At 40.9% G+C, this 25,858-nt stretch overlaps 1 protein-coding gene across 11 annotated transcripts in view; it reads right to left on the bottom strand.

Moving 5' to 3' along the window:
- Positions 1 to 25,858, bottom strand: part of GRIP1 (glutamate receptor interacting protein 1) — a 660,679-nt gene that overhangs the window by 33,470 nt on the left and 601,351 nt on the right. For all 11 annotated transcript variants that reach the window (XM_027593517.2, XM_027593519.2, XM_027593518.2 and 8 more), the window contains 5 exons: positions 19,731 to 19,800; positions 17,478 to 17,623; positions 6,219 to 6,363; positions 3,987 to 4,126; positions 3,638 to 3,832 (listed from right to left, as the gene is read on the bottom strand). In XM_027593517.2, the coding sequence (XP_027449318.1) occupies positions 3,638 to 3,832; positions 3,987 to 4,126; positions 6,219 to 6,363; positions 17,478 to 17,623; positions 19,731 to 19,800 (696 nt within the window). The remainder of the gene's footprint in view (positions 1 to 3,637; positions 3,833 to 3,986; positions 4,127 to 6,218; positions 6,364 to 17,477; positions 17,624 to 19,730; positions 19,801 to 25,858) is intronic.

Raw genomic sequence — 25,858 nt, 5'->3', positions numbered from 1 at the left:
GACACAGTGAGAGACGGAACACAGGGGGAGTGGGAGAGGGAGAAGCAGGCTTCCCGCCGAGCAGGGAGCCTGATTAACTAATACTTTGTACTGTAGGACTTGTTAATTGTGTGGTCCTTCAGCTGGGTTACCTCTCCCATGAGAATAGAGACCACAACTCTTTTGCCGATCATTGTATATCCATTGCATCTTGGCCTAATATTGTGCCAGCCATTACATATTTGTTGAATGAAAGAATGGGGCAAATTTGACATTTTGGAGAAGCAGCAGAGAATAAGGAATGTGGCTGCAGAGACACTGGGCCCAAGGAGGAAGATGCGCATCACGGAGGTGTGATATCTTACTGGGAATGGGACAACTATCGTGGACTGTAGGGTCCAATAAGAATGTGCAAGGTCTTCCTGGTATATGGTAGACAGTCTGCTGAGAGGCTGGAGGCACAGGTTGAAGAGATCACCCACATCTCACAACATAGTATTTAACAGGGGAAAAAGTGTGATTCTGTGCCTTGCTTTTTAAGAGTCAACTTCACTCACACAATCTGGAAAGACTTGGTTTAACCTAATGACACAAGTAAAAGAAAAAAAAAAAGCTAGACTTTGAGATCTTGGTAAGCAATAAGCACAAAATGAGTGACACACAGGATTCAACCACCACAATTCTATGTCGAAGTTGATAGGCTGCTTTCATAGGTTCTAAAATTTTCAGCCATAAAGGTGACAGGCTTGAGTTGCTCTGGGCTGTCAGACTGTTGTATAACCTTCCTTTCTGATGCTACACTTTAATAAGCAGAGAGTTAAACTTGAACATACTCAGAAGAGAGGCCCTCAGGATGATAAAGATACTCAAAAGTAAGTTTTATGTAAGGAACCTTTAAGGACCTGGGGCAATTTTGCTTGGAGAAGGAAAGACTTCAGAGAGGCATGAGAGCCGTCTTTGAGTTATCTGAAGGGCTGTCAAGAGGAAGAGGCTTTTGTCTAGTTCTAAATGACCTTGAGGGTAGAATGTAGACTAACAGGCAGGAGCTACAGGCAGACAGATCTCCACTCAATACAAGTGAGAACTTTGGGCTCCGGGCGCGGGTTGGGGAGATCTGCCTCAGCCCTCACGGAGCACCTGGTCACCACGGGCGCTCGGGTCCGCACACGAGCTGACTTTGAAATGCTCTGCTAACACTGAGATCCTGTGATCAACCAGCCTTTCCTCGTCCATGTTCCTTATGAGACCTGAGGTGAGTGCTTGGGAAGCACTGTTTTTTACAAATATGAGGTATTGTTACTGCGTTCTCGTCTTGGAGGACGTGATTCACTCACAATTGCTATCTTCTCTCTCTTTAACCTCATGAAGATTTCTAACTTATTGATGCCCAATTTAATATTATTATCACTACTAGTCTCTGTCTAGGAATTCAAATTTTCAAAACCTTCACGAATAATAAATGGTTCTTCATTTTTTTTCATGTGGGAAAGGCTCTATGTTTAGTATGCTAATCAGGGTCCTCATCCTATGGTGTAAAAGGACAGAGTAGCTAAGTTCTTTTTTTCAAATTATTTTTTTAGTTTTTAAATGTATTTATTCATTTTAAGTATTCTCTACACTCAACATGGGGCTCGAACTCATGACCCCAAGATCAAGTGTAGCTTGCTCCCCTGACTGAGCCAGACAGGCAGCCCTGAGAGTAGCTAAGTTCTTACAGATTACCTTATGGGCAGAACTCATTAAAATCAGTAACATCCTTACAAAAAAATCTGTGTAACAAGAGAGTCTCCACATTAAGAAACAATAAATAAGCAAGCACATTAATAAACAAACCTCAGAGTCTACTCTGGTAGAATCTGACTTCTGTCCTTTATCAGAGACCTCTGGTGGCTCATCAACTCACGGGCAATGAGAAATCAAGAATTTGATCAATGAGAAATTAATACATAAGTTATCTGGTGGCATAGCTAATTTGTCGCAAGGTATTATGACTTAGAAAAATTAATTGCCAGGTAAATAAAATCACCAATTCTATTTTGGGTCTTCAAAATATTTTCTCCACTGAACAGTATCATCTCTAACAAGTAACCACTTGATGATTTTGAAATATTCCTTTTCCTTGCCCCCCGCTCTTCATGGGACTTGACAGAGTGACCTAGGCAAAGGCGAGCTGAGAGAAGAAAATGAGCAGAACCATGTGGAGGCTGGAATTTATACCAGGCAAAAAAAAGAGAAGGTAAACTCCACGTGTGCGTGCGTGCGTGCGTGTGTGTATAGATTCCCTAAATTTATTTAATTCCCTATCACTTGATACTTTTCACTAATATTTAGACATTGTAAACAATACCTAAAACAACATCTTTGTCTGTCTCTGATATAATTATTTCCTTAGGATAAAGTCCTAGAAATGGAATTGCAAGGTCTAAGGGATTATGAGCATTTGTAAGGCTTTACGCTGTCATCTTTAAGGTGTATCCGTTATATCTTGCTTCCAAATAAATTCCTCCGTGCAGCTAGTGGCCCACCTACAGCTTTCAGCACATGTGAAGATGGCCAGGATGCCCCAGTCAACACTCCTGCCCTGGGGCACCTGGATGGCTCAGTTGTTAAGCGTCTGCCTTTGGCTCAGGTCATGATCCCGGGGTCCAGGGATCGAGCCCCACATCGGGCTCCCTGCTCAGCGGGAAGCCTGCTTCTCCCTCTCCCCCTGCTTGTGTTCCCTCTCTCGCTGTGTCTCTGTCAAATAAATAAATAAAATCTTTAAAAAAAAACCAACAAAACACTCCTGCCCAGTCTGTCCACCTTCAAGTAGGCAAGTAGCTGCGGCTCGACCTGGAACTTACATATTCTCTAGGCACTGCAGGGGCAATCTGGAACCTCCTTTCCTTGAGGGATATTTTCACCAGAGATCCAGATGGGGGCAATCATATCTCAATCCCATATAGGAGAAATACAAAGAATTTTTGACACACTTCTTTTTTCATGCTACGTATCATTGGAAGGAAAGAGATGTTTAAAAGAAGCTTTTAGTTTATGAGTCTGTATTCAGTCTAACACTTTTTGTGTGTTTACGTTCTATGAGTGAGGTGTAACTTCTAATGCAGGTTATACTTCTTCACATGAAGCTGATGCCTGTGAAGAAAAATCTACTATATAATTTTATATATTGTGGTCACAACTCTCTCACAGTGGGTATTCAGGAAACCTGTGTAAGTCTCTGTTAAAAGTCAGGAGGAGGCAGGAATAAGTGGGGTCACAAATCATCGGCTCATCTCTTAAAGCACACCTTCAGCACTCCCCAATCCAACTTTGTGGAAAGCCTGCTTAAAAAAGTAAGAATGGGGCCTGTCTTCAGTGAACCACTTTATTGTATGGCTTGCCTCATATTAATCTAAGCATGAAGGACAAGCTCTGAATTGAACACTCAGACATCAGTGGACCTAATGGGGCCTTGCTAGCATTTGATGAATGTTCATGACTCATCAGTATTAAGGAGGAGAAAATGCAAGGCCACCATATTCAGTGTGTTCCATCTGGTTGCCCTGAAGCAGACACGGGTAAAATAAATAAAGATTTTTTTTTTTTTTCCCCAAAGAGCAGAAGATAGATCTTTGAGGAACACAGGCTTCAACAGTAAGCCCTCTTGGTTTGGACATACCTTGGTTCCCATAGCTGGTGTCTATTCCGGAGCTGTCCCATGAGTCCACTGCACTGTCCACGCTGGGCACAGTGGACGGGTATGTGTCGGTGAGCTTGCCCGGCTTCTGTGCTGGGGAGGGGTCCTCCTCCACATCCCCCAGGTCACTCAGGTGGCTAGCAATGGGGAATTTCTTGGGACTTGATGCTGACTGGGCTTTAAAGACAGAGGAAGGAGTTTAAGTCTGAGAGTAAATTTCAATAAGAAGACATTCCAGTACTCCCTCTGGAGAGAGTCATTTCCCTAGAAAGACACAGAGAGGGACAGAAATACACTTAAAATCCATAATTGTGGCTCTCGACCCACTCACCATCTGTCTGTTTCTTAATTTTCAAGGTGACAGTCTCTCCTGCCATCTGTAACAAATGGATGGCTTCACTCAGAGGCTTTCCTTTCAAGCTGCTGCTATTGATAGCCAGGATTCGGTCTCCTATGTGGATCGCGCCAGTTCTGAAACACCAAATAGTAATAGGAAAGGTAGAAAAACCCCTGTGTGCCACTGAATATAAATTCCCTGCCATGCTTTATATATTCATAGTAATAAAGGCTTGGCAAGGGTCTCTAGAAGCCACTTCTCGCTCTCTCCTGGGCAATGTTACAAGATAACTGCATCTGTTGTGAATAACTTTTTAGTTTCAAATAAAATTAGAAAAACTGTTTTAATTAGGATGTAAAATGGACCTGCATGCTTTTTAAATTCTAAGAAAGTTGAGTCATTTGGTAACCCTCTTAAAAATCCCAAGGAAATAAACAATGTTGGACAATAAGAGCAGTGATATTCAGTATGGGGCATTCCTTCTTTTTACAGACCTAAAAGGTTGAACACAACCATCACCCCAGCTCACCAGAAGTGAGGCTCAGAGAGATGGGGACCTCCATCAGACCCTGGTGTGTCAGGGCCCCTCTGTTGGTAATTCTAAGGATTGAAAAGGCTGAATTCAAGAATCAATTCGTGCTACATTTTAATCCAACTCTGCCACTCTCGGTTGTGTGACCTGGATATCTTGTTTTAACCTCTCTACGATGGGGATAATAATTTCTCAGGGGAACCCTGAGCATTAAATAGGAAGACTATGTAAAGGGCTCAGCCCGCTGCTTGAAATTTATTGATCAATGAACTAATGAACCTTTGACCTTGTCTCTTCTCTTTCCATCCTCACCCAATTCTGAGCTGGCAGATTGGAATTTATAATTTTGATGTTCACCATATCCATCTTTGGAAGCACTTGGTGGGGCAGTAGTAGATTCATAAGCATTCAAACTCAGGGATGATCTAAAAACTCAGATCTCTCCCACTGGGTTACAGGCTGTAGATTGGGAGTCCCAAGCACCAGCCTTCTGTTGTACTGGCTCAGTTTAAGGACAGTGAGTGAGGGGATGAGCCCAGTTCACAGGCTGCCTGCGGCTGAGTGCGCTGACCACAGCTTGCTTCTGGGGTAGCAGGCAGCAGCAACTGGGGTAACAGAGGTGACATGGGGTCACACAGGTTATGAGAGACTGCTTAACGAGTCCACCCGTGTATCTACTCTCAAAGAATGTTTTTTCTTTAGAAACGAAAGATCACTTCATTCTTTCATAAAGGATCTCCAGTTTAGGAAATATCTATGTTGTAAGCCATAGAACACTTGACCAATTACATTAAACTTTTCTTGCTGTCTCCCTAACAGAGATACCTAGGACTGTCTCTCTAACAGAGGAAGCTAGGAAAGGAGAGTATCTAAAGAATACCACATCATAGGTGTCTCTGTTAATATCACAATATGACATCCCAACAGGGTAACCCTTTCTGGACTGCCTCAGTGCCCTCATCTGCCAGATGAAGATCTTGGATGAGCTGACTTCCAAGGTACCTTGCAGCTCCAAGATTCTGCAGTGCTACATCTCTATTTTGCAAACCACTATCTGTGTCAGCATGAATGAGGTGCGTGCATTCCTGAGCTAGATTACTGGAGGAAAGGTTTGGAATATGCACCACAACATGTCTCAGAGAGAAATGCACTTTAACGGGGGCAAGGGGCGGGGGTGCGTCTTCACCAAAAGAACAAATGGACGTTCTAAATTATAAGACATTATGAAGATGGGTCACTGCACTGTATTTCCCCAAATCTTTGTAGACAAAACCTGTATCATCCTCTTTGGAAAACACAGTGGCCAAGCCCAGTACCTGTCAGGAAATGCAGGCTCAGTAAATGTTTGCTGAATTGGACTGGACAAGCCTTTTAACCTCCCTGAACTTCAGTCTCCTCCTCTCAAAATGGGCACGATATAAATCCACCTCCAGTCCACTGTGGTCAAGTGTATACATTTCCAGAGAGTAACATCAACACTAAGCCCATGACATCTTTTACCGCCTGTAAGATGCCTCTCAGAGTCAAGTCCGACCTCTGCCTGAGAGTTCTCAAGCTCTAGGATCGATCCTTTGTGTAGATGTGAAAAAGTTAACAGGTAACCAAGCAGGAGAGGGGAGGATATTTCTACGCAGCTGTGAGGAAGGAAACCCATCTCAGACACAGGTAATTGTAGTAGTTTCTTGAAATTTTACCTTTCGGCTAATCCTCCTTTAGTGAGGCTTGAAATGATTATAGGATCAAACGGCTCTTCAGTTCCTGAAATTGTGATGCCAAGGGGCCCCCCATAGCGCTTAAGCTCCACAGTGTAAATAATTGCTCCAGAACTTTCTTGCTCATCTGCAATAAATGCCAAGGAGTCATAATTGGTTTCTTTGGAAAAAAGCAAAGTAATAAGACACATATATTCATACATAAAATAAGAAACTCAAGACATCATCATTAAAGCATTGTGTCTCAGGAAATAATTATTTGGGGAAGTAGATTCTCTGGGTAAGATATTACATTCTAATACAGGGATGTGGTCGTCCTTAGTGTTAGGCGAGGGCCTCACTGCCTAATGACCTATGTTTTAAATCAGTGAGTGATCCATCCAGCTGGCGCCACAAGCCCTTTAGCCTGCGTCCATGCCCTCGCACAGGGCTTGCCCAGCACTTCCTAAGTGTGCCCTAAATAGCTGTGGGAGGAGAGAGTCATGCAGTGACAGAGACTGGGCCAGACCATTCCTATTTCCAGGCCTTCACAAGCTAGCTAACTTACAATACAGAGAAGATTTTACTCAGGGTTGGAGCAAACTTTAACATATATGTGGTTAAGTGGGGCTGAGAGAAGTTGGCTTGGAAATCTACAATCCCTTGCACATTATTCCACTGATTGTATCTTAAAACGTCAATCCTATGAATGAATTTCCAGATATTGAAGAAAAGGTTTGAATGGTTCTCTCTCCTCTGTTCTTTAGAGGAAGAGTCATGTGAATTATGTTTCAGGAGAATATACCAGGCTGCCACACTGTCATGAACTAATTTTCACTATTTAACATTGGTATGAAGGGAATCGTCTGTTAACGTGGTCTGACTAAAGCACTGGCCCGCACGGGACACCTTCGGCATGGTTGGGTTTTTCGACTGTGTCAGGATTACAAATATGCAGTCTCAGACTTCAGAGTGTTGTATTTGCTTATGACATTTCTTGAGCATTTCTTGTTTTATTCCTTAAGCCCAGGAGCTGTGAATGGTTAGGGAGCTGTTTCATTTCTGCACCTAAGGATACAATGAAATGGTCCAGTAGCTATTTTAACAAAACAGTCAGCTTTTACAGTCAGACTATATCATAGCTAAATGTTAACACAGTCACATTTCTGCAACGAGCAGCTGTTCATTTATGACATGAAACCCTGAAATAAGGAGGAAAAGAAAAGCTTGAATTAACAATTCAATTATCTGTGTGTATGGTGAACAATTACAATGGACATAAAATGAAAGGTCTATAGAGTAATATAGGAAGTGATGTGTCCTCTCCTACCAGCATTTACTTCACTTCTGCCACAGATTGGGACTTCTGGAATGTACCTGCCACTTCTCCTTCCTCAATGCTCTACTCCTAATAAGCTCCACATATAGAGAATTAAAGACCGTCTACCATACACTGTAATGCTTAAATCAACCTCTTATGATATAAAAATATTCAGTATTACACTCAAATATATATATACATATATTTTTTTAAGATTTTATTTATTTATTTGAGAGTGAGAGAGAGCGCGCATGAGAATGGGGAACACGCCCCACCCCCAACACGGGTCCCATCTCACAACCCCGAGACCATGATGCTAGCTGAAACCCAGAGTCAGATACCCAACCGAGGATGCCACCCCAGCGCCCCTACACTCAAATTTATATTGACAGCTGAGAACCCTCCACATTGAGCTTCGATACCTCTGTTTGATGGTTCACAAACTTCTTACAGGTTTCTTTTTTCTTTTTTTAATTTAATTTAATTTAATTTAATTTTATTTTATTTTATTATGTTACAGGTTTCTAATTAAGTGGTGGCCAACAAGGTGATGATAATCTACTAAGGAGCTGCTGTGAGAGGCTCAGGGATATGAGGATACAGTGCAGTATGGAGGTCAAAAGTCCAAATTTTTCTACCCCATATCATCATCCTTCAGAGCTGGCTTTGATATAAATGGATAGGGTACTATTGGACAGATTACATGCACCTGTACCACCTACTATAGTCTGGATAAAATTCTAGGCGAGTCATTTGATTAGTAGACCTTGGCATAAATATTAGTTGCCACTGGGCACTCTGCTGGCCGTTCAGGGTGGCTGTTTTTTTTTTTAAAACATTTAGACTTTATTTTTTTTATTTTTTTTTAAAGATTTTATTTATTTATTTGAGAGAGAGAGAATGAGAGATAGCACGAGAGGGAAGAGGGTCAGAGGGAGAAGCAGACTCCCTGCTGAGCAGGGAGCCCGATGTGGGACTCGATCCCGGGACTCCAGGATCATGACCTGAGCCGAAGGCAGTCGCTTAACCAACTGAGCCACCCAGGCGCCCAGGGTGGCTGTTTATGCCAGTGGAAAACCTTGGCCCTTCACTGTTCTCCCTTATAGGGCAAGCAGGAACACTACCTTGTCAATGGACACCAAGAATTCTGGGTTTGGCCATCAGCTCTTTATGGGAGTTGTGGGAAATAACAGCTGTCCAGTACCTGGAACCCAACTGCCCAGAACCCAGGAGCCTGTGGGAAGTTTCAGTTGAAACATCAGTCATAAACACTGGTCTACTGGGAGAAGGTGGAGAAACTGGTTCTCGTGCGCTCATTCTTTAGGCAACCCAGAGTGAATGCCCGGGGTCATTTTTTGACCGTTTTGCAACTTGCATCACAAAGATGACAAATTAACACCAGACAAGGAGTGAATGGGTTTAAGATCACTTTAGGTGGGGACATTTTAAGTCAGGCAGCTGAGGCCTCACAATAACAAGAAGGCAATTCTTAAGGCACTCAGTGAGTTTAAGTAGTGATGGGGATGCAAATAAACAAAAATTTAAAAATGGCAGTACTTGAGTGAGGATGGACACGTTCCTATTACAGCGTTGTTACGGAAACAGGAAGAAATGATGCTGTATTTAAATTACGACAGAAATAGAAGCTGATTTCTGATTTCTTCAACAAACAAATTCTCAGAAACAAAAACTAGAAAGGGAAAATTTAAGAGACATTACAACCCAAAGCAATGGAGTAGATCTTTTTGGACCCAAATTAAAATCAGCTTTATAAAATCTATCATCTATCTATCTATATATCTACCTATTATCATCTCTATCCATCTGCCTACCCAACTATATATGTGTATGAAAATCAGGGAAATGGCACATTGACTGATATTGGATGATATTAAGAATTATTGATAACATTTTGAACTGTGATGATATGGAGCTACGTATTTTGGAAATCCTTTAAAAGAGTATCATTTAGGGCTACATTAATAACATTTACAAGATGGAATGATATGTCTAGAATTTCTTCAATATAATTCAGTGTGTGGGTCGGGGGAGACAATTAGGTTAGGAACAGAGCTGAAGCAAGATCGATCCTAAGTTAATAATTGTTGATGCCGGGGCGCCTGGGTCGCTCAGTCGTTAAGCGTCTGCCTTAGACTCAGGTCATGATCCCAGGGTCCTGGGATTGAGCCCCACATCGGGCTCCCTGCTCAGCGGGAAGCCTGCTTCTCCCTCTCCCACTCCCCCTGCTGGTGTTCCCTCTCTCGCTGTGTCTCTGTCAAATAAATAAATAAAATCTTAAAAAAAAATTGTTGATGCTAGGTGATGTATGATGGTTCATTACATCATTTTTCTCTATTTTAAAAATATATTTGAAGTTTTCCTAATGCAATTTTTTTAAAGAGAAAATATTGGGGCGCCTGGCTGGTTCGGCTAGGGGAGCATGCGACTCTTGATCTTGGGGTCCTGAGTTCAAGCCCTACCGTGGGTGTAGAGATTACTTAAACAAATAAATAAATAAACTTTAAAAACAAGAAAAGAAAAGACATTAATTCCCTTAGAGAACCCTGGTGGATACCTTGGGTAAACAGATTAATTAGCTTGGCTTCCTTACTTTCATAGATGATGATGGTGGCTGCATATACACGGTCTCATCCAGACCCTTCTGGCCCATCTGCCCACCAGGCAAAGTTCCCAGAGCTTCCCACTGCCACTTGCTCTAGAGGAGGCCCCCACCTCGGCTTTGCCCTGTTTTTCATAGCAACAGTTTCTTCTTCAATTGTTTTCCTGGGTGGGCTCCAGCCTTTGCCCCTCCCCCACATCTATTTTCACCAGTGCTGACAATATACAATTCTTTCTCTTTTCTTCCTAGAATGTTTTTAAAGCATAAATCTGTATATGTTACTCTCTTACTTGAAGTTTTTCAGTAGTTCCCAATTCTTTAAGAATAAAATACCACCTCTTTGCATGAGCTGAGTGGAGCCTCTGTGTCTCCAGAGGGGCCACACCACCCTCTCTCCCATAGTCCAATCTCCGGCCTTCTCTCCTCACTGAACCACTGCAGTTCATTAAAAAAGCACTTTTCCAACATGGTTAACCTTACATGCATTACTCCTTATGCACAAATACCTTTTTCCTGTGTATTCTTCCAGTGTTCTCAACTTCTTTTAATTCTTGTTCCCCTCGCCAAGGAGAAAAATGAAATGAAATTTAAATTCTCCCCAACAAGAGAAATTAAATATGAAGGAACAGATCCAGTCAGGTAGGGTTGAGCTCCGAAGGGCCACATTGTCACGTAATGTCTAGCATTCTTGCTCCCTGAGAACCAATCTTTGTCCCCAACAAGAATGCCTATTCTAGTATATACTTTTCCCTCTATGTTTGAATGATTTCTCCACTTGTCTCCTCCATTAGAACAGGATCACCTTGAAAACAGACATTTTTATCTTCATGTCTCCAGAACAATGTCTGGCACCAAAGAGACTTTGGTCAATGCCCGGACAAATAAGCAAGAGGATGAATGGATGTTCTCAGCCTGAGTCACAGTTCCAAGGGAAGAGGTCTCTAAGAGAGCTTTGTGGGTCAGCCTCCTTGCTCCTCTGAGGTCTAGTTTCCTTCTGCAAGGTGATGCACACCCAATATGGCTCACTCAAAGAGTGACACCAAGACCTGGGCTGCCACCGTGGGAACCAGCAAAGCTAGAGCACCCTCCCTCCACAGTGCCAAGACTGTTTGAGTCAGCTTCAGGCTGCACTTCCAACTCCATCTGCCTTCTCAGGCATTAGCCCAACTGGCAGTGGGAAGGCCCTAAAGCATAGGCGGGTGATAACTGCCATGTATGCTCAGACCATTTTGGAGGAGGAAGCACTCCAAGCCCCTCTCCCCTTGAGGCTGCTCCAGCTTAGAAAGGTGCAACTGGAGTGTTAAACCAGAACAAAAACTTTCTGAGAAGGAAAAATGTAGGATCACCGCTAAGTTTCGAAGTGAGCCCAAACAGATGTTAATGATATTATAAGAAGTTTTTATATCACAACAGAAGGTTTACAACTATTAGTGAAAGACATGAAAAGGGGCCAGGCTGCTTGTTTGCTCTGCTCAGCTCTAGTTAAGAAAATTAATGAGACCACAGAACAGACGCAAAATTGCAGCATTACTTATCTACAATGTTATTTTCGGGCTTCTTGAGTGCTGCCTGTTTAACAAAATGAACACTATCTGGCTTGAATCCATAATGGCAGCTGCTTGTGTGGACCAAATAGGAGGCTTGGATTTGGGAGAAAGCCTCTGGAATGCATACATGTGCAGGTCAATCAAAGTTCACTTCAACTAAAAGTGATGGAATTCATTTTACACAGTATGGCTACATTTCTTGGAGGACAGGCCTGAGAAAATGAACTATTTAGAAAAACACCCTTACAGCTTCCTACTGTTGTGTGGTCACTTTATCTGGCCGTGTCACAACAGTCTACCAACAGAGTTGCAAGGAGTTGCAGAGTGTCTAAGAGTAGAATTTGAATTTCTTTTCTTTTCTTTTTTTTTTTTAGAATTTGAATTTCTTTATGTTAGCAATCATTTATTAGTCTCCAAGTTAGGCTGCTTTGTGACAGTGCTTCTCAAACTATAGTCTTAGGGCCAGGAACTTTGGCATTATCTAAGTACCTGTTGGAAATACACATTCTCAGCTTCACCTCAGACCTGTAGGAATCCCAAACTCTGGGGGAGGGGCCCAGTCACCTGTGTTTTAACAACCTTCTGGGTGATTCTGACTAGAGATTGAAAGCCATTACTTTGAGATCAAGCATGAAAAAACAAAGGGAAGATAACCTTTTTTTTTTTTTTTAATCTATCGTGGGTTCTTTTTTGTAGCCAGCTTTTTGCCAAAACCATCCCTACTACTGCTCCTAGCCCAGCTAGGATCATTCTTGCTTGCTTGCAATGGGACCTTTCTGCTACTTCAACCTAGATTGGGGGGGGGGGGTGTGTGGGGGGAAGCTGGGGTAAATTATTTAGCTGGCTTAGCAATGATGAACTGAAAAAAAATATGAAAACTCAAATCTTTGAAGGGCAGATTGAACTGGTACTAAGGCTATATGTGCATAAGACTCTATTTGGAAATGTGTAACGATAATTTGCTTTGAGTGACACAAACGGCAGCCTGGAAATGTTTCCCTACACAAATTAGAGCCAATGAAGGTAAAATGCTGAATTTAGAGTCTCTAAAACATGCTGTATATTAGAAGCGAGGTGCTCTAAATCAAGAGAGAAATCATTAGCAGCTATGTATTTGATGGGCACCAAGGCAGTCATACAAAGCAGACAGATCCTTAGGAATTATTTGGGACAGGTTTGAAAGCCTCCAAGTACTTCTTCCTACAACTCCCCAGATTCTCAACTGTTTTGCCTCAGGGCTGCTTCTCAGCCATCCAATCTCCCCCTCTTCATTTACATTGGATCTAGATGCAACCAAGGAAAAACAACAGATTTTATATCAAGAGGGTTATTTGCATCTTTGGGTACCTAAGGATTGGGTAACAACCCTTGTTTTGGAGCCTCAGACCCAGGCAAGAACCATTTGGCTCTACTTGACTTACCTTCCTGTGGTAAGGAAAGATGAAAAATACAAAAGCTCCTGAAGGCAGAATGGTCACTGAATATTGGGGGGTGGGGGGGGGCAAATCTCTATAATTCCAAGTGTTCCAAAAGATTTGGACACTGTAAAATAAAGCTAAAATTAATTTTAAAAGCATCCTAATAATGGCAGTTAGCATTTAGGATTCATTGGGCCTTACTAGGTGCCAAACATCATTGCTGAGTGCTTAAATATATGACCTCCTTTGATTCGTAAAACAGCCATGTGAAGTAGGCATTAACTGGACATTAATGGATGAGAATTTCATTTTCCCATTTCCCAGCTTGTCGGTTGTGAAGCTAGCCTTGTGTTCTTAGTCATTTCATTCTACTGCTCCCTGAGCCTGGGCTAGAAACAGAGTTGATTCAGACTTTTGAATGCCTCATTCTTCAGTACCGATTGCAACCGGTCATCACTGACCAAATACTTTGGCCTCACTCCCCTGCTTTACATCTTTTAATGGCTCCCATTGGCTTTGGGAGTAAAGTTCAAATTTCTTAACATGGTTTAGGACCGTAAGGATCTGACTTCAGTATATCTTTCTATGCACCTACTACCGAGTCCTTATACATAATTTTTGCTTCAGCTACATCTGCTACTTCCATGTGCCATGCTTTCTGATCTGCTTTGGCCCTTTCACTTCTGGTTAATTCTAACACGTCCCAAACGCTTTCAAGACCAAGGTTGTTAGAAGCATTTCCTTAGCTCCCCAGGCTCAAATGGATGCCTCCACATTCTCTTAGCATTTTGTGCTTACACCTAGAACATTCATCATATTATTACTTATTTTCTTCTGTATCTCATATAAGGTGGTGACTGACTTGGGGGCAGGGATTGTATCTTCTTTAATCTAAGACCTGGCTGACCCTAACACTTCATAGACACCAAATAAATACTGATGGCATGACTGAATGAAAAACAAAGACTTTAACAACTTCTGAGAGTAGTTCTACCATCTCCTTGGGTGAGGGACAAGGCAGAACAAGGCAGTTAGTATAGCTGGAAGGTGTGCTCACATTTTGAAGCAGCATCTATTAACCCAACTGCAGTATTGCTAGCTTAGGAAACCAAGTTATATTGGGTATGCTTATAAACTTTCTGTAACTGATGAGAGAAGCAAGATGGAGAGGGGCAGATAGTTAAGGAAAGAACTGGAAGACTCCTGGAGTATAGAAAGTCTGATATCAGTATGAACAACATTTTAGGGGGTGAAGACTATATACTGAATATTGCCCTTTTAAAATACTGAGACAAAGGATGGTAATAATTCAAATCACCAGTTTAATTTCAGATTAAGCACAGTATCAAACTTCCGAAATCAGTGACTGTGGTAATGATTAGTGGTTATTTCCCATTCATTTAAGTCTTGATGAAGGATAAGAACAAAGGCGGGGAAAGGTATTTTAGGATGTTATAGTAATAAAAATAGTCCCCATGTATTGAATACCAAATGTAAACATTTCTATTAATAAGTTACAACTGCTCCCTAAGGTGGGTATTACTATGTGCACATTACTGAAAATGGAGCAGAATCTCAGACTGGTTAAGTAACTTGCCCAAACTCACATAGCTCAAACGTGGTAGAGCTGGACTTTAAACTCAGGTCTGATTTTAAAGCATGTGCTCTTTATGACCACAGAGTCTGCCTTGAACACATTCATTTTGAATTATTTCCACCTCCCCTCCTTGCTCTGCTCTGAATAAAAGAGAATTCAGTTACTCAAATTATACTTATATTCTCATATTGGAAGAGGATACAGAAACACTCAGATTCTTCCAAATCAATGATCAGATGGTAATTTTCAAATTGTGGTCTGTTATAAAAACATATCTGAATGAGTATATTATTTTCATATACCAATTTCAGGAAATCTGGTTTGGGTAAATATATATCTCACACCTATATTTACAGTCTTATTTTGGGTAGGTGCATGGTTTTCAATGGAAGGATTTAGGATTTTAAAAATAGGACCTCCTAAAAATTAAAAAAAACCCAAAACTTAATAAGCAAGGGAATTACCATAGTATTAGGCATAGGGATTGTAGAGGGAAAGGTCTACAGAGGAAAAAATAAGCTGAAGGGAAGAAGCAATTGAAAGTAAGATCTGGCTGTCCAAGTGTTCAGTTGTTTCTGAAACTCCTCCAGCCTGACATATCTGCACACCCTGGCTTTGGAACTGGGAAAATAGCCAACTGTGGGCACTATACATATTCATCTCTGGCTTGGCTTTTTCACTCTGCATGGAAGGTAGCTGAGATCTGCTTAGTTTGGCAAATCATGAAAAATGGGTTTCTCCACAGAGCTTTGCTTCTTCACTAGGACAGAATCCAGACTGATGCTTGAGGCTTTATCCTTTTTTGAAATAAATCCCTAAAAGAAAGTGCAACTGAAGCATGTTTGTAAGGAGAAGAATGCAATGTTGGTACAGAAAATCAGTTGCTTGAGAAATAACAAGTGGAACTTTTTAAGCGTTGGTTATAAAATAGATTTGGATACAATCATCTTTACCAGCTGTACCGATGGATGCAACTACCAACTTGTTTTGACTTTGTACAGGAATCAAAAACACATGGCCTGACATGACCATAAACTCTAGATCTAGATGGCTTAATTATAGAAGATTCCAGAACACTGACAATAACTCATCATTGGTTGGAATTAAATTATATACAGCAGAAAGTCTCTTAACCAATCTCTCTTTAGCCATTACTGGATTAATTGTGGTTCTCTATCTTTATAAAATATATCTACTAATGCTATTGAATGCCCTAGAGTAATAGCTCTTTCTAGTACCTCTGTGCATCTCTGTGCCTGCTAACAATTGAGTTGTAAGCTTAAAAATTTAGAGTCAATTTTGTTTATTCCCAAGCCTGTTTATGTCAGTTTTACTAGTTTTTGTAACTATGTAATTTAATGGATCTTACATAACCTACGAAACACGAGTATAGTGGTTCTATGAAAACAGAATCAAATGCTTTGGAAAAATTCAGTAAGGGGAGTCATTAGGCAAAAATCTACTAATTCTGTAGAGAAAAAACTTGAAAACATTGGGCAAATAAAAATCTAACTGGAGTAAACATTCAGATTACTTTAAATTCTTTAAATGCTCACTGTATTAAAACAAAACAAAACAAAACAAAATCAAAACTGGAAAACACAAACTGTATATTACATATAAGGCTTAGGCCAACAAGTAAAAAGACTTATAACTATGATCAGCAGAATAATATTCATAGCAAAGAAGTTGGCTTCAGCCGGGCTGCTCAGATTGTGTTTCTTGGACCACAGTAGTGGTATTATCAGGAAGTTTGTTAGAAATGCAGAATCTCAGGCTTCATCTGGGAGTAATGACCAGAACTGTGTTTTAACAAGCTCTTCAGGTGATTCTGAGGCCTAAGAAAGTTTGAGAAGCACTGCCCCACTGTATTCATCCATTACTGGAAACCCTACAAATGGATACAGCCCTTTTAGAAAGCAACATGGTACAAGACTCGTCAGGAATCCTGAGAAGTTCCTTTTTATTCTTACTCAGCAATTTTACTTCTAAAAATGTTTCCTAAGGAAATAATTCAGAAGAAGAAGAAAAGTTGAGTAAAGATATCCATACATAAAGATGTCTGTGATTGTACTATCTATGATAGTGAAACAATTGGAAGCAATCTAAGTAAGAAGAGAAAAATGATAAATAAATTACAGGCAGTAAATAAAAAAATGATAGGTATTAAGTGTTTGAAAAGTGGTAATGTGCTTAAGAAGTTATAACATGCACTATGGCTATAATCATGTAATATAAATATCAACTAGAGAACAACTGGTTCTGGGGCACCTGGGTGGCTCAATCAGTTAAGTGTCTGCCTTCGGCTCAGGTCATGATCTCAGGGTCCTGGAATCGAGTCCCTCATCGGGCTCCTTGCTCAGCGGGGAGTCTGCTTCTCCCTCTCTCCCTCTCTGCTCCTCCCCGCTGCTTGTTCTCTCTCTCTCTCTCTCAAATAAACAAATAAAATCTTCAAAAAAAAAAATAACTGGTTCCAGTGTATTAGGGTAGTACTGGGTGACGATTTAGTTTTCATTTTTGAAAATAATTTTGATACTACCATAATGATGTTTTATAATAAAAATATCTTAATTATATCATACCATTATTTAAAATTCATACTACACTCTCAACACACAATTTAAAGACCCTTTTAACTATGTAGAACACTGTTGCAATGTCACTAGCCAGCTGTTGTATGTAAAACATCAAGATCTAGTATCTTCTGTGACAGATGCACAGTTAGAGAAATCAGTCTTAACTAAGGAAGCTATCAATACCTGAGTTATCTTCATCTTTGCGGATTTTGAGCTTCACCAGGTCTTCACACTGCTGGAGGATCTGAACTGCATCTTCCATTGAACAGTTGTCCAGCCGGATGTTATCTATTGCAAGTAATTTATCCCCGAGTTCCAGGGTGCCAGTCCTGTTAGTAAATGCAGAGCAACACATGATTAATGAGCACTTACCCGGGTCATTTAAGAGGCATTAAGAATAATGTAGCATTATGGCAGCCTTTAGAGGAAGAGAGGTTCTTCAACTCTTTTTAAATTGCATTTTATTAACAAATCCTTTTTTTCCAATCTTAGTTTGGATGGCTGCCATGACATTACATTTCAGAGTATTAAAAACTTTTTCTTTTTTTTTTTTTTTTTTTACTGGTTTCTTGAATTAGTCTAGTACCACTATATAAGCTTCACTCAGGAATTCTAAGTTTCCTAGGAAGGGAGGTAATGGTGCAGGGTTTACGGACACTGCGTGTCCTCATGCTTCTCCACATCGTTGCACTACCTTTCACCCTTGGCAGTCCAGGTACTAGGAAAGGGTTGGGAGAGAGAGGGAAGTCATGGTGGGCTGGACTTAGTGGAGGTCTGACTCTTGGTGTCCCTGCCATTTCCACCTGCCCCGGGAAACCCATGGCCATTGAGAGTCTAACACTGGCACTGGACCTTGGCAGGTCTGTTGAAAATTTTTAAGGTCCATCATGAAATGAGAAAAATAGTGGGAATATGTATGTGTTTGTAGGCACATGTATGTATACGCATACATATTTGTAAGAAGGTTATGTTTTGGTAAGAACTATCCTTTATGCATTAGGTCTGTGACAGACACCGGTAATTGCTTTCAGCTTCTAGCCTCCTCTCTCTTCTTCTGGGTCATTCCCTGAAGATGCACACCCCAGACTCTCTTAGCACCACTCCCACTTCCCTTCTGTGGCTAGAAAATTGCAATAACTGGAGCAAAGTGGTGAGGATGGCAGAGTTGTCTCCCCAGCCCCGCACTGCCTGCCCACCTCCCAACTGTTACATGAGACACACACTGCAGACTTGTTTGTCCCAGTCTATTCATGAGTCTCCCTGTCATCGGATCTGAGCCTATAGCTATATACCTAAACTCATACAACGTCCTTTCTACTTATTGAGCATTAAAATACGACTTTAATGAAATGACTATCATAATAGATAGGATATTAAGAAGTCCTTAATTGGACAGAGAAAGTTAACAGTCTTATTTCAGTATTCCCAAAGATTTAAAAATATTTTTGATCTAGGGGCACCTGGATTGTGCAGTCGGTTGTGTCTGACTCTTGGTTTAGGCTCAGGTCATGATCTCTGAGTCGTAAGATCCAGCTCTGCGTTGGGCTCTGCTCCAGTCTGCTGGAGATTCTTTCTCCCTCTCCCCCTGCCCCTCCCGCTCATGCTCTCTCTCTCTAATAAATGAATAAATCTTTAAAATAAATATTTTTGATCTGTGAAATCAAAAGTTTGAGACTCTCTGATTTTGACGGTATATGGATCAAATAGAAGACAAACATTGTTCAAGGCTCAAGGATCTGGCTTGGCTAGGGAGGACATTCTGGCATCTAGCAAAGCTTTTCCACAAGCTATAATCTCCACGTGGGGTGTTTCTCATAATTTCTCTTTTTAGCTGGAAAATGAAGGATGGAAGATGATCAGGACTCAGGAAGGACCCTAAGAGATATTTTCAGGTGATTGTTGTCTGCAGTGGGTACAGAAATAAATTTATATAAGGTGTGAGAGCTACGAAGTCATTGCATGAGGAATGTTAAATAGGATCGTTTAATAGTGGCTGTCTGGAAAATACTAAGAATACCATGATCCATTAGCAAGGTCTACCTTGGGTGTGGAAAGGGTCATTTCCACTTTATTTTTTTAATTTTTTATTAGACAGAGAGAGAGAAAGAGAGAGAGAGAGCGAGCACAAGCAGGGGGAGCAGCAGGGAGAGGGAGAGGGAAAAGCAGGCTCCCTGTTCAGCAGGGAGTCCGATGTGAGGCTCCATCCCAGGGCCCTGGGATCATGACCTGAGCCGAAGGCAGACGCTTAACCGTCTGAGCCACCCAGGTGCCCCTCATTTCTACTTTAATTAAGGAATGCCTTACACCTGGCTGGCTCAGTCGGTAGAGCATGCAACTCTTGATCTTGGGGTCATGAGTTCGGGCTCCATGTTGGGGGTAGAGTTACTTAAAGAAAAAGAAATGCCTGGAATGAACCAGAACATTCATTTTCCTTACCTGTGTGCCACACTTCCTTTCTTGATATCTGATATGACAAGGGGATCTCCTGGTTTTCTGCTAGATGGTGCTGTAATAGTGAAGTTAGAATAGTCACACCTTTATGTCCATAATTCACCCACACCATACATTTCCTGTTTTATAGCAATGGTTGATGCAAGTACAGTTTGTATGCAAAGCAAAGATGTTCAGCAAACGAATTAGAAAATGTGCACATTACGTCTTCTTGATATAAAAATGTTTGTGTTGAAGTATTTATAAACTTAAGAACTAAAGCCAAGTCATTTTAAATTTGCAATTGGAGAAAGCAATTGCAGAGCTGCGCATCAGGTTTAAATCTATTTCAACTTGTGATTCCCAAGAGAATGGTGGAGGGTGAATACCCCAATAGGAGACTATCAGAAGCAACTGGGGGCTCCCCTTAGTGGTATTCATATGTGCTCCCTTCTCCCACTTCTTCCTTCACTTCTTTTTGGTGAGGAGACACCACTTTTTATGGGACCGTGCCATATTACTCAAGCATACAGGGTTGGAAATTGCACGAGATGCACTGATTTAAAGTTCTTTTTTTTTTTTCCATAAGGAAATCTTTTGCTAGATAGACTGTAAATCTTAAAATTTTGCTTACACATTTATACCTAGAACGCTCTGAAGTGTTCCGGAATGTGAATATTTTATTTTATTGACAGTAGTAAATATTTGACTTAATTATATTTTTATACATATTCGCATTCTAAATATGCACATATAACTTTTATTGAGTTTACAGATTATTCTATTATCCTGCACAGTGGTCAGTTTTTGGCTTTATAACTTCTCTCAGGGATATTGCCATTTGATGAGAATGAAAAGCAATTAGTTTTGAGTCTACTGTAGAATTGATCCTGAAAATGAGCTATAGTTCACATAAGTACAAAAATATTATCTTGATCTAGAAAGTTTACATTTAATTTAGGTGTTTGATAATTAAAATAACCCATACTGACATTTATAAAAAAAAAACAATTTGCCTCCGAGAGGAGATGTTTTGCCAGTTTGAAATCTGTAGTGATTTCCTTTTAAGGATCATTAAGAGGCCCCTAAAGTAACACTTTATTATAAACAGGCTGATCACCCCATAATAATCATAGAGCCATATCATATCCCATAATCCCACCTGAATCCCAGGAAAATGTTTATGCATAAGAACAGATGGTTTAATATCTCAACACAACATTGAAAGAAAAAGCAAATACATATACCAATACCTTACCCACTGTCTAAACTAGCCCATAGTAAATATTAATGGGACTTCATTCAATCATTATTCTTAGCTTCTAGCAAAGTATGCAAAACATTCTATTCACTACAATTAATTCATAATTTAAACCTCCACTCAATGATTTGATATAATTCCTCCAGAGAAATATAAATATTTAGCATTTTTATACATGTCATATTTTACAACTGCAAATTGTTTTGGGCATAGGGCTCAAAGACAAAAACTTTGTTATTGCCAAAAAATACAACTTTTTTAGCATCTGCCAATGATTTTTACTCTATTTTGCCAAGCTGTAGTAACCATCACAGAGCATTCAATGTTTCCCCTGGTTTTTAATAAAATCCACGTTCCACTGAAATGGTCTGAAATGAAACAATAGTAGAGGCAACAAAATACATCAAACGCATCCCTGTCATCTTTGCAACAGAGGAAAATAGCACTGGGGCCTCTTGGAAACACCCACACGGCTTTGCAGAGAGGTTTGAAAGTTATTAAGGCATATGGACACATATGGTGGCCATTCTCACGTTTACGAGATTCTTCTCTTTCTCCTTTAACCAAGACCATAACTGAGGCTTGAAAAGCTCATCAGGGTAGATGCCCACTGGAGTGATGAAGTTGAACCCGGAAGTGGGTCCAAATCTGTACGAGGTCCTGGCACTGTGGCTACCGAGCCTACCAGGCGTGTTAAATGTGGCTCTGGGGGCTCAGACATCGTTTGCATACCCCAGTACCTATGTTTTAATTCTCCACAACCTGAGAAGAAGTCACAAACCAAGCATGCTTTGCTTGACTTGTAGTGCTTCAAAAAGTTAGAATAGTTGCCAGCATTTAAAAATTAGTAGATTTCATGCACATGTGTTAGCGTCTTTTAAAAAAATTGGAGAGGCAGCATGGCAGAATGATTAGGAGCTGGGACCTGGTAGCCAGAATGCTTGGGTCCAGAATCCTGGCTCTGCCACTTATCAGCCATGTGCGTTTGAGTGCATAGTCTTTAGGCACCTGAGTTTTCTAATCTGCAAAAGGGGGTGAAGAGCAATAATAGTGCTTACCTCAGAGTTTTTGTGGCAAGGATTGAGTTTTTACATTAAAGCCATCCGATCGGACCAGTGCACATGCAATGCACCATGTGAATGTTTACTTTTATGATTATCTAGCAACACTGGACACTTTCCAACTCCCCCCTTTGGATGGAGCCTTCAATTTCCCATTTGCCACTGTCTTCCCTGGATGGATCTCATTCACTGACTTGCCTCACCCCTGAGGGCTTCTGAATTTGTGACCCTTTGAATGAGAATACACTAGCACTTAATGCTTCGAATTTGATCAAAGTTCTCCACAGAATCATTTGTTTAATACATATTTATTGACACTAACTATAAGCTAGGCAGCTCTGCTCTAAGCACCAGCCATGAAACCCCATAGAAGTTGCATAAAACGGGGGGGGACAGGGATGGTTAAATCTCATGAAGTTATTAGCCATGAAACTCTCTCTTTTGCAAAGTGAGTCCAGCTGGGAAGGCCATACAAACCATCATATGGTGGGGAGGTTATCCTACAAGTGTCAGGAGTGTAGCCTAGCAAAGAAGAGTAGCACATGGTTATTGAGTTCTGAAAGAGACAAAATAGTTTCACAACTGCTTGAAATCTCAATGTAAACTGGTCAAATGTATAGAACTGAAAGGCTGACAAAGGACAAAGAACAATGACACAAATGCCGTGTTGTATGATATACATTAAATTTAAAATACTGCCTTTTCCTTAGTCATAGTTCATAAAATAATTTTAATTCCAATTCTTCTATTAGTTGTTTTTGTTTTATTAGAGCTACATTTTTGAGTCATCTACAAGTTTTTCAAAACTCGTCACTTTCCGTCTTTTACAGCTATTTTGCAATCGAACAAGATGATGTCACTAGAAATTTTATCCTAAATCACAAGTACCCATTTGTATAACATCACAATGATTGATTTTTTTTCATGCCTCTCATAGATGTACAGTCTCGATCCTCACAAGAAAACTCCCTACCATGTTATTTTTTAAAATTTACTTTTTTATACCCCTTTATTTTTATCAAAATTATACATGCATACAATTTGAAGAGTCAGATTTCTCCAAGAGCAGCCCTTCATTTCTTACTTCCCCAGATGCTGTTGCTATATTGCTAAATAACATACAACTGTTACTATTTAATTATTTTCCAGTGCTAATTATTTACCTTCTGTTATGAAAGATGCTATACCAGCACCATATTCACACATGTTTCTTGTCCTGTGGGCTCCCCGCATTCTTCCAACACAGTTTTGTCTGAACTTTTTATAAGATCAGTATTTGTTATTTTCCTCAGTATGACTACGTAAACAGTATTCACAGACAAGTCATGTAGCATACTGTGACCACTTGGCTTTTCTTAGGATATATTTTCCCTGTAGTTGTTTATTGTCTTGGTGTCTTTGTTTAGTTTTCTTGTATTAATCATGAATTCAACTCCTCAGATCCCAGGTTACATAAATGTTCTCTTGGTATGACAAATCATATCAGGGTTTCTCGCAGAGGTTTACAACCTGTCCGCACTGTTTGCTTTCTAGGGTTGCGGCATAGATCTTAGGAACTTCCTTCCCACAGACCCTGAAAGATGTTCTCTTGACTTGTGTTACACTAATTAAGCAAGGAGGCCATTAGACTGAGGTGGCTCTAAAGCTGTGATGGTCTATAGAAGCGACCCAAAATCTAAGCCTGTCAATGCCTCAAAATTACAAAATCAAAAATGCTAAGGAAAACCAATCACAAACAGCCGACTAGGCTTTAAGCTACAGCCAACCAATAATTTCCTTTCTCTGTGTCTGTACTTTCTCTGTCTTCCCCCAGGCTCCTGTGGGTAGAGCACTCCTAACTCCTTCCAGTTTGGCGCTGCCTGATTTGAATCTATTTTTCCTTAAATAAACTCTTAAATTTTTAATATGCTTCCGTTTATCTCTTAACCCTGCTCTCTCGCATCCTTGGAGCCCTCCTACTGCTCTGTCCTCTTTCATCCTGTAAGGGTTATTATTTGGATAGTGTGTCCTTTGGACTCAGCCCGTACACTTATCTAAAAACTTGTTTTTCTTCTAATTTCTGGAATTTCCCCTCACCTTTATTTTAACTTCTGCCATGTTCGTAAGTTCCAAGAGCTCTTTGTCCCCCTCGGTATGTTGTTTTAGACTAGTATTCGTTTCCTGCCTCCCATCCACACAGTATCTTAGGTTGTTCCTGACCTTAATGAAACCTTGCTCCTTTTGACAGTTTTTTTCTTCCTGAATGTGCTGCTTCTGTTTCTCTTCTTTGTTTTCGGTGATAGACTTGCGTATCAGATTCTTCCCTCGGGTGTCTGCTTTTTCTCAGCTGTCTGTTCACATGAAAGATGCAGCCCTACAAAGCTGTTAGAAAGCCTGGTGCACCTGAGAGGGGTCTGCGGACTCGGTCTTCCCTGGGTAGTTCAGGCCAGGCTGTTTCTTTGGGTCAGATGGCCCTGATTCTTCCTCCCACTTGGAGGGTAGTAAGCCCGGCGACCTGGCTTCTCTGGGCTTACGGAGGGGAAGGCGACTAGCAGTCTCGACGCTGAGTATGTACACTTTGCACTCAGCTGTTTTCGGAGAGCAGCACAGTTCACCCTCAGCTGTGCTCTCCCAGGCCGGAGGCCCTCCATTTCATGCTTTCCAGAGACTGAAACTCACTTCCGCCGGGGAGGGGAGAGCTGTGCGGGCTGGGGGAAGGCATCTAAGGGACTAATTCATTCTTCACAGACTTTCAACCATTCCTTGTGTCTCAGCTCTCCTATCACTCTCACTGCCCGGAGTTCCTCATTCCACCAGTTCCTGATCCTGTTGGGGGTTTAGGACGCAAATTGGGTTCCATGTCAGCTTTCCCTTCTGCTTCTTTATTTTTTAATTTTATTTTATTATGTTATGTTAGTCACCATACATTACATCATTAGTTTCTGCTGTAGTGTTCCATGATTCATTGTTTGCGTATAACACCCAGTGCTCCATTTGATACGTGCCCTCTCTAATACCCATCGCCAGGCTAACCCATCCCCCCACCCCCGTCCCCTCTAGAACCCTCAGTTTGTTTCTCAGAGTCCATCGTCTCTCATGGTTCGTCTCCCCCTCCGATTTCCCCCCTTCATTTTACCCTTCCTGCTATCTTTCTTTTTTTTTAACATGTAATGTATTATTCGTTTCAGAGGTCCAGGTCTGTGATTCATCAGTCTTACACAACTCACAGCGCTCACCATAGCACATACCCTCCCCAGTGTCCATCACCCAGCCACCCCATCCCTCCCACCCCCCACCACTCCAGCAACCCTCAGTTTATTTCCTGAGATTAAAAATTCCTCTTATCAGTGAGATCATATGATACTTGTCTTTCTCTGATTAACTTATTTCACTCAGCATAATACCCTCTAGTTCCATCCACATCATTGCAAATGACAAGATTTCGGTTTCTTTGATGGCTGCATAATATTCCATTGTGTATATATATATATATATATATATATATATATATATGTATGTATACCACATCGTCTTTATCCATTCATCTGTTGATGGACATCTAGGCTCTTTCTGTAGTTTGGTTATTGTGGACATTGCTGCTATAAACATTGGGGTGTACTTCGGATCACTACATTTTTATCTTTGGGGTAAATACCCAGTGGTGCAATTGCTGGGTTGTAGGGTAGCTCTATTTTCAACTTTTTGAGGAACTTCCATACTGTTTTCCAGAGTGGCTGCACCAGCTTGCATTCCCACCAACAGCGTAGGAGGGTTCCCCTTTCTCTGCATCTTCACCAACATCTGTCGTTTCCTGACTTGTTAATTTTAGCCAT

The sequence above is a fragment of the Zalophus californianus genome, chromosome 9 (genome assembly GCF_009762305.2).
Source record: "Zalophus californianus isolate mZalCal1 chromosome 9, mZalCal1.pri.v2, whole genome shotgun sequence".
NCBI classification, from domain to species: domain Eukaryota; kingdom Metazoa; phylum Chordata; class Mammalia; order Carnivora; family Otariidae; genus Zalophus; species Zalophus californianus.
Note: the sequence above shows the minus strand (reverse complement) of the source record. Positions and strands in the feature narration are given on the sequence as shown.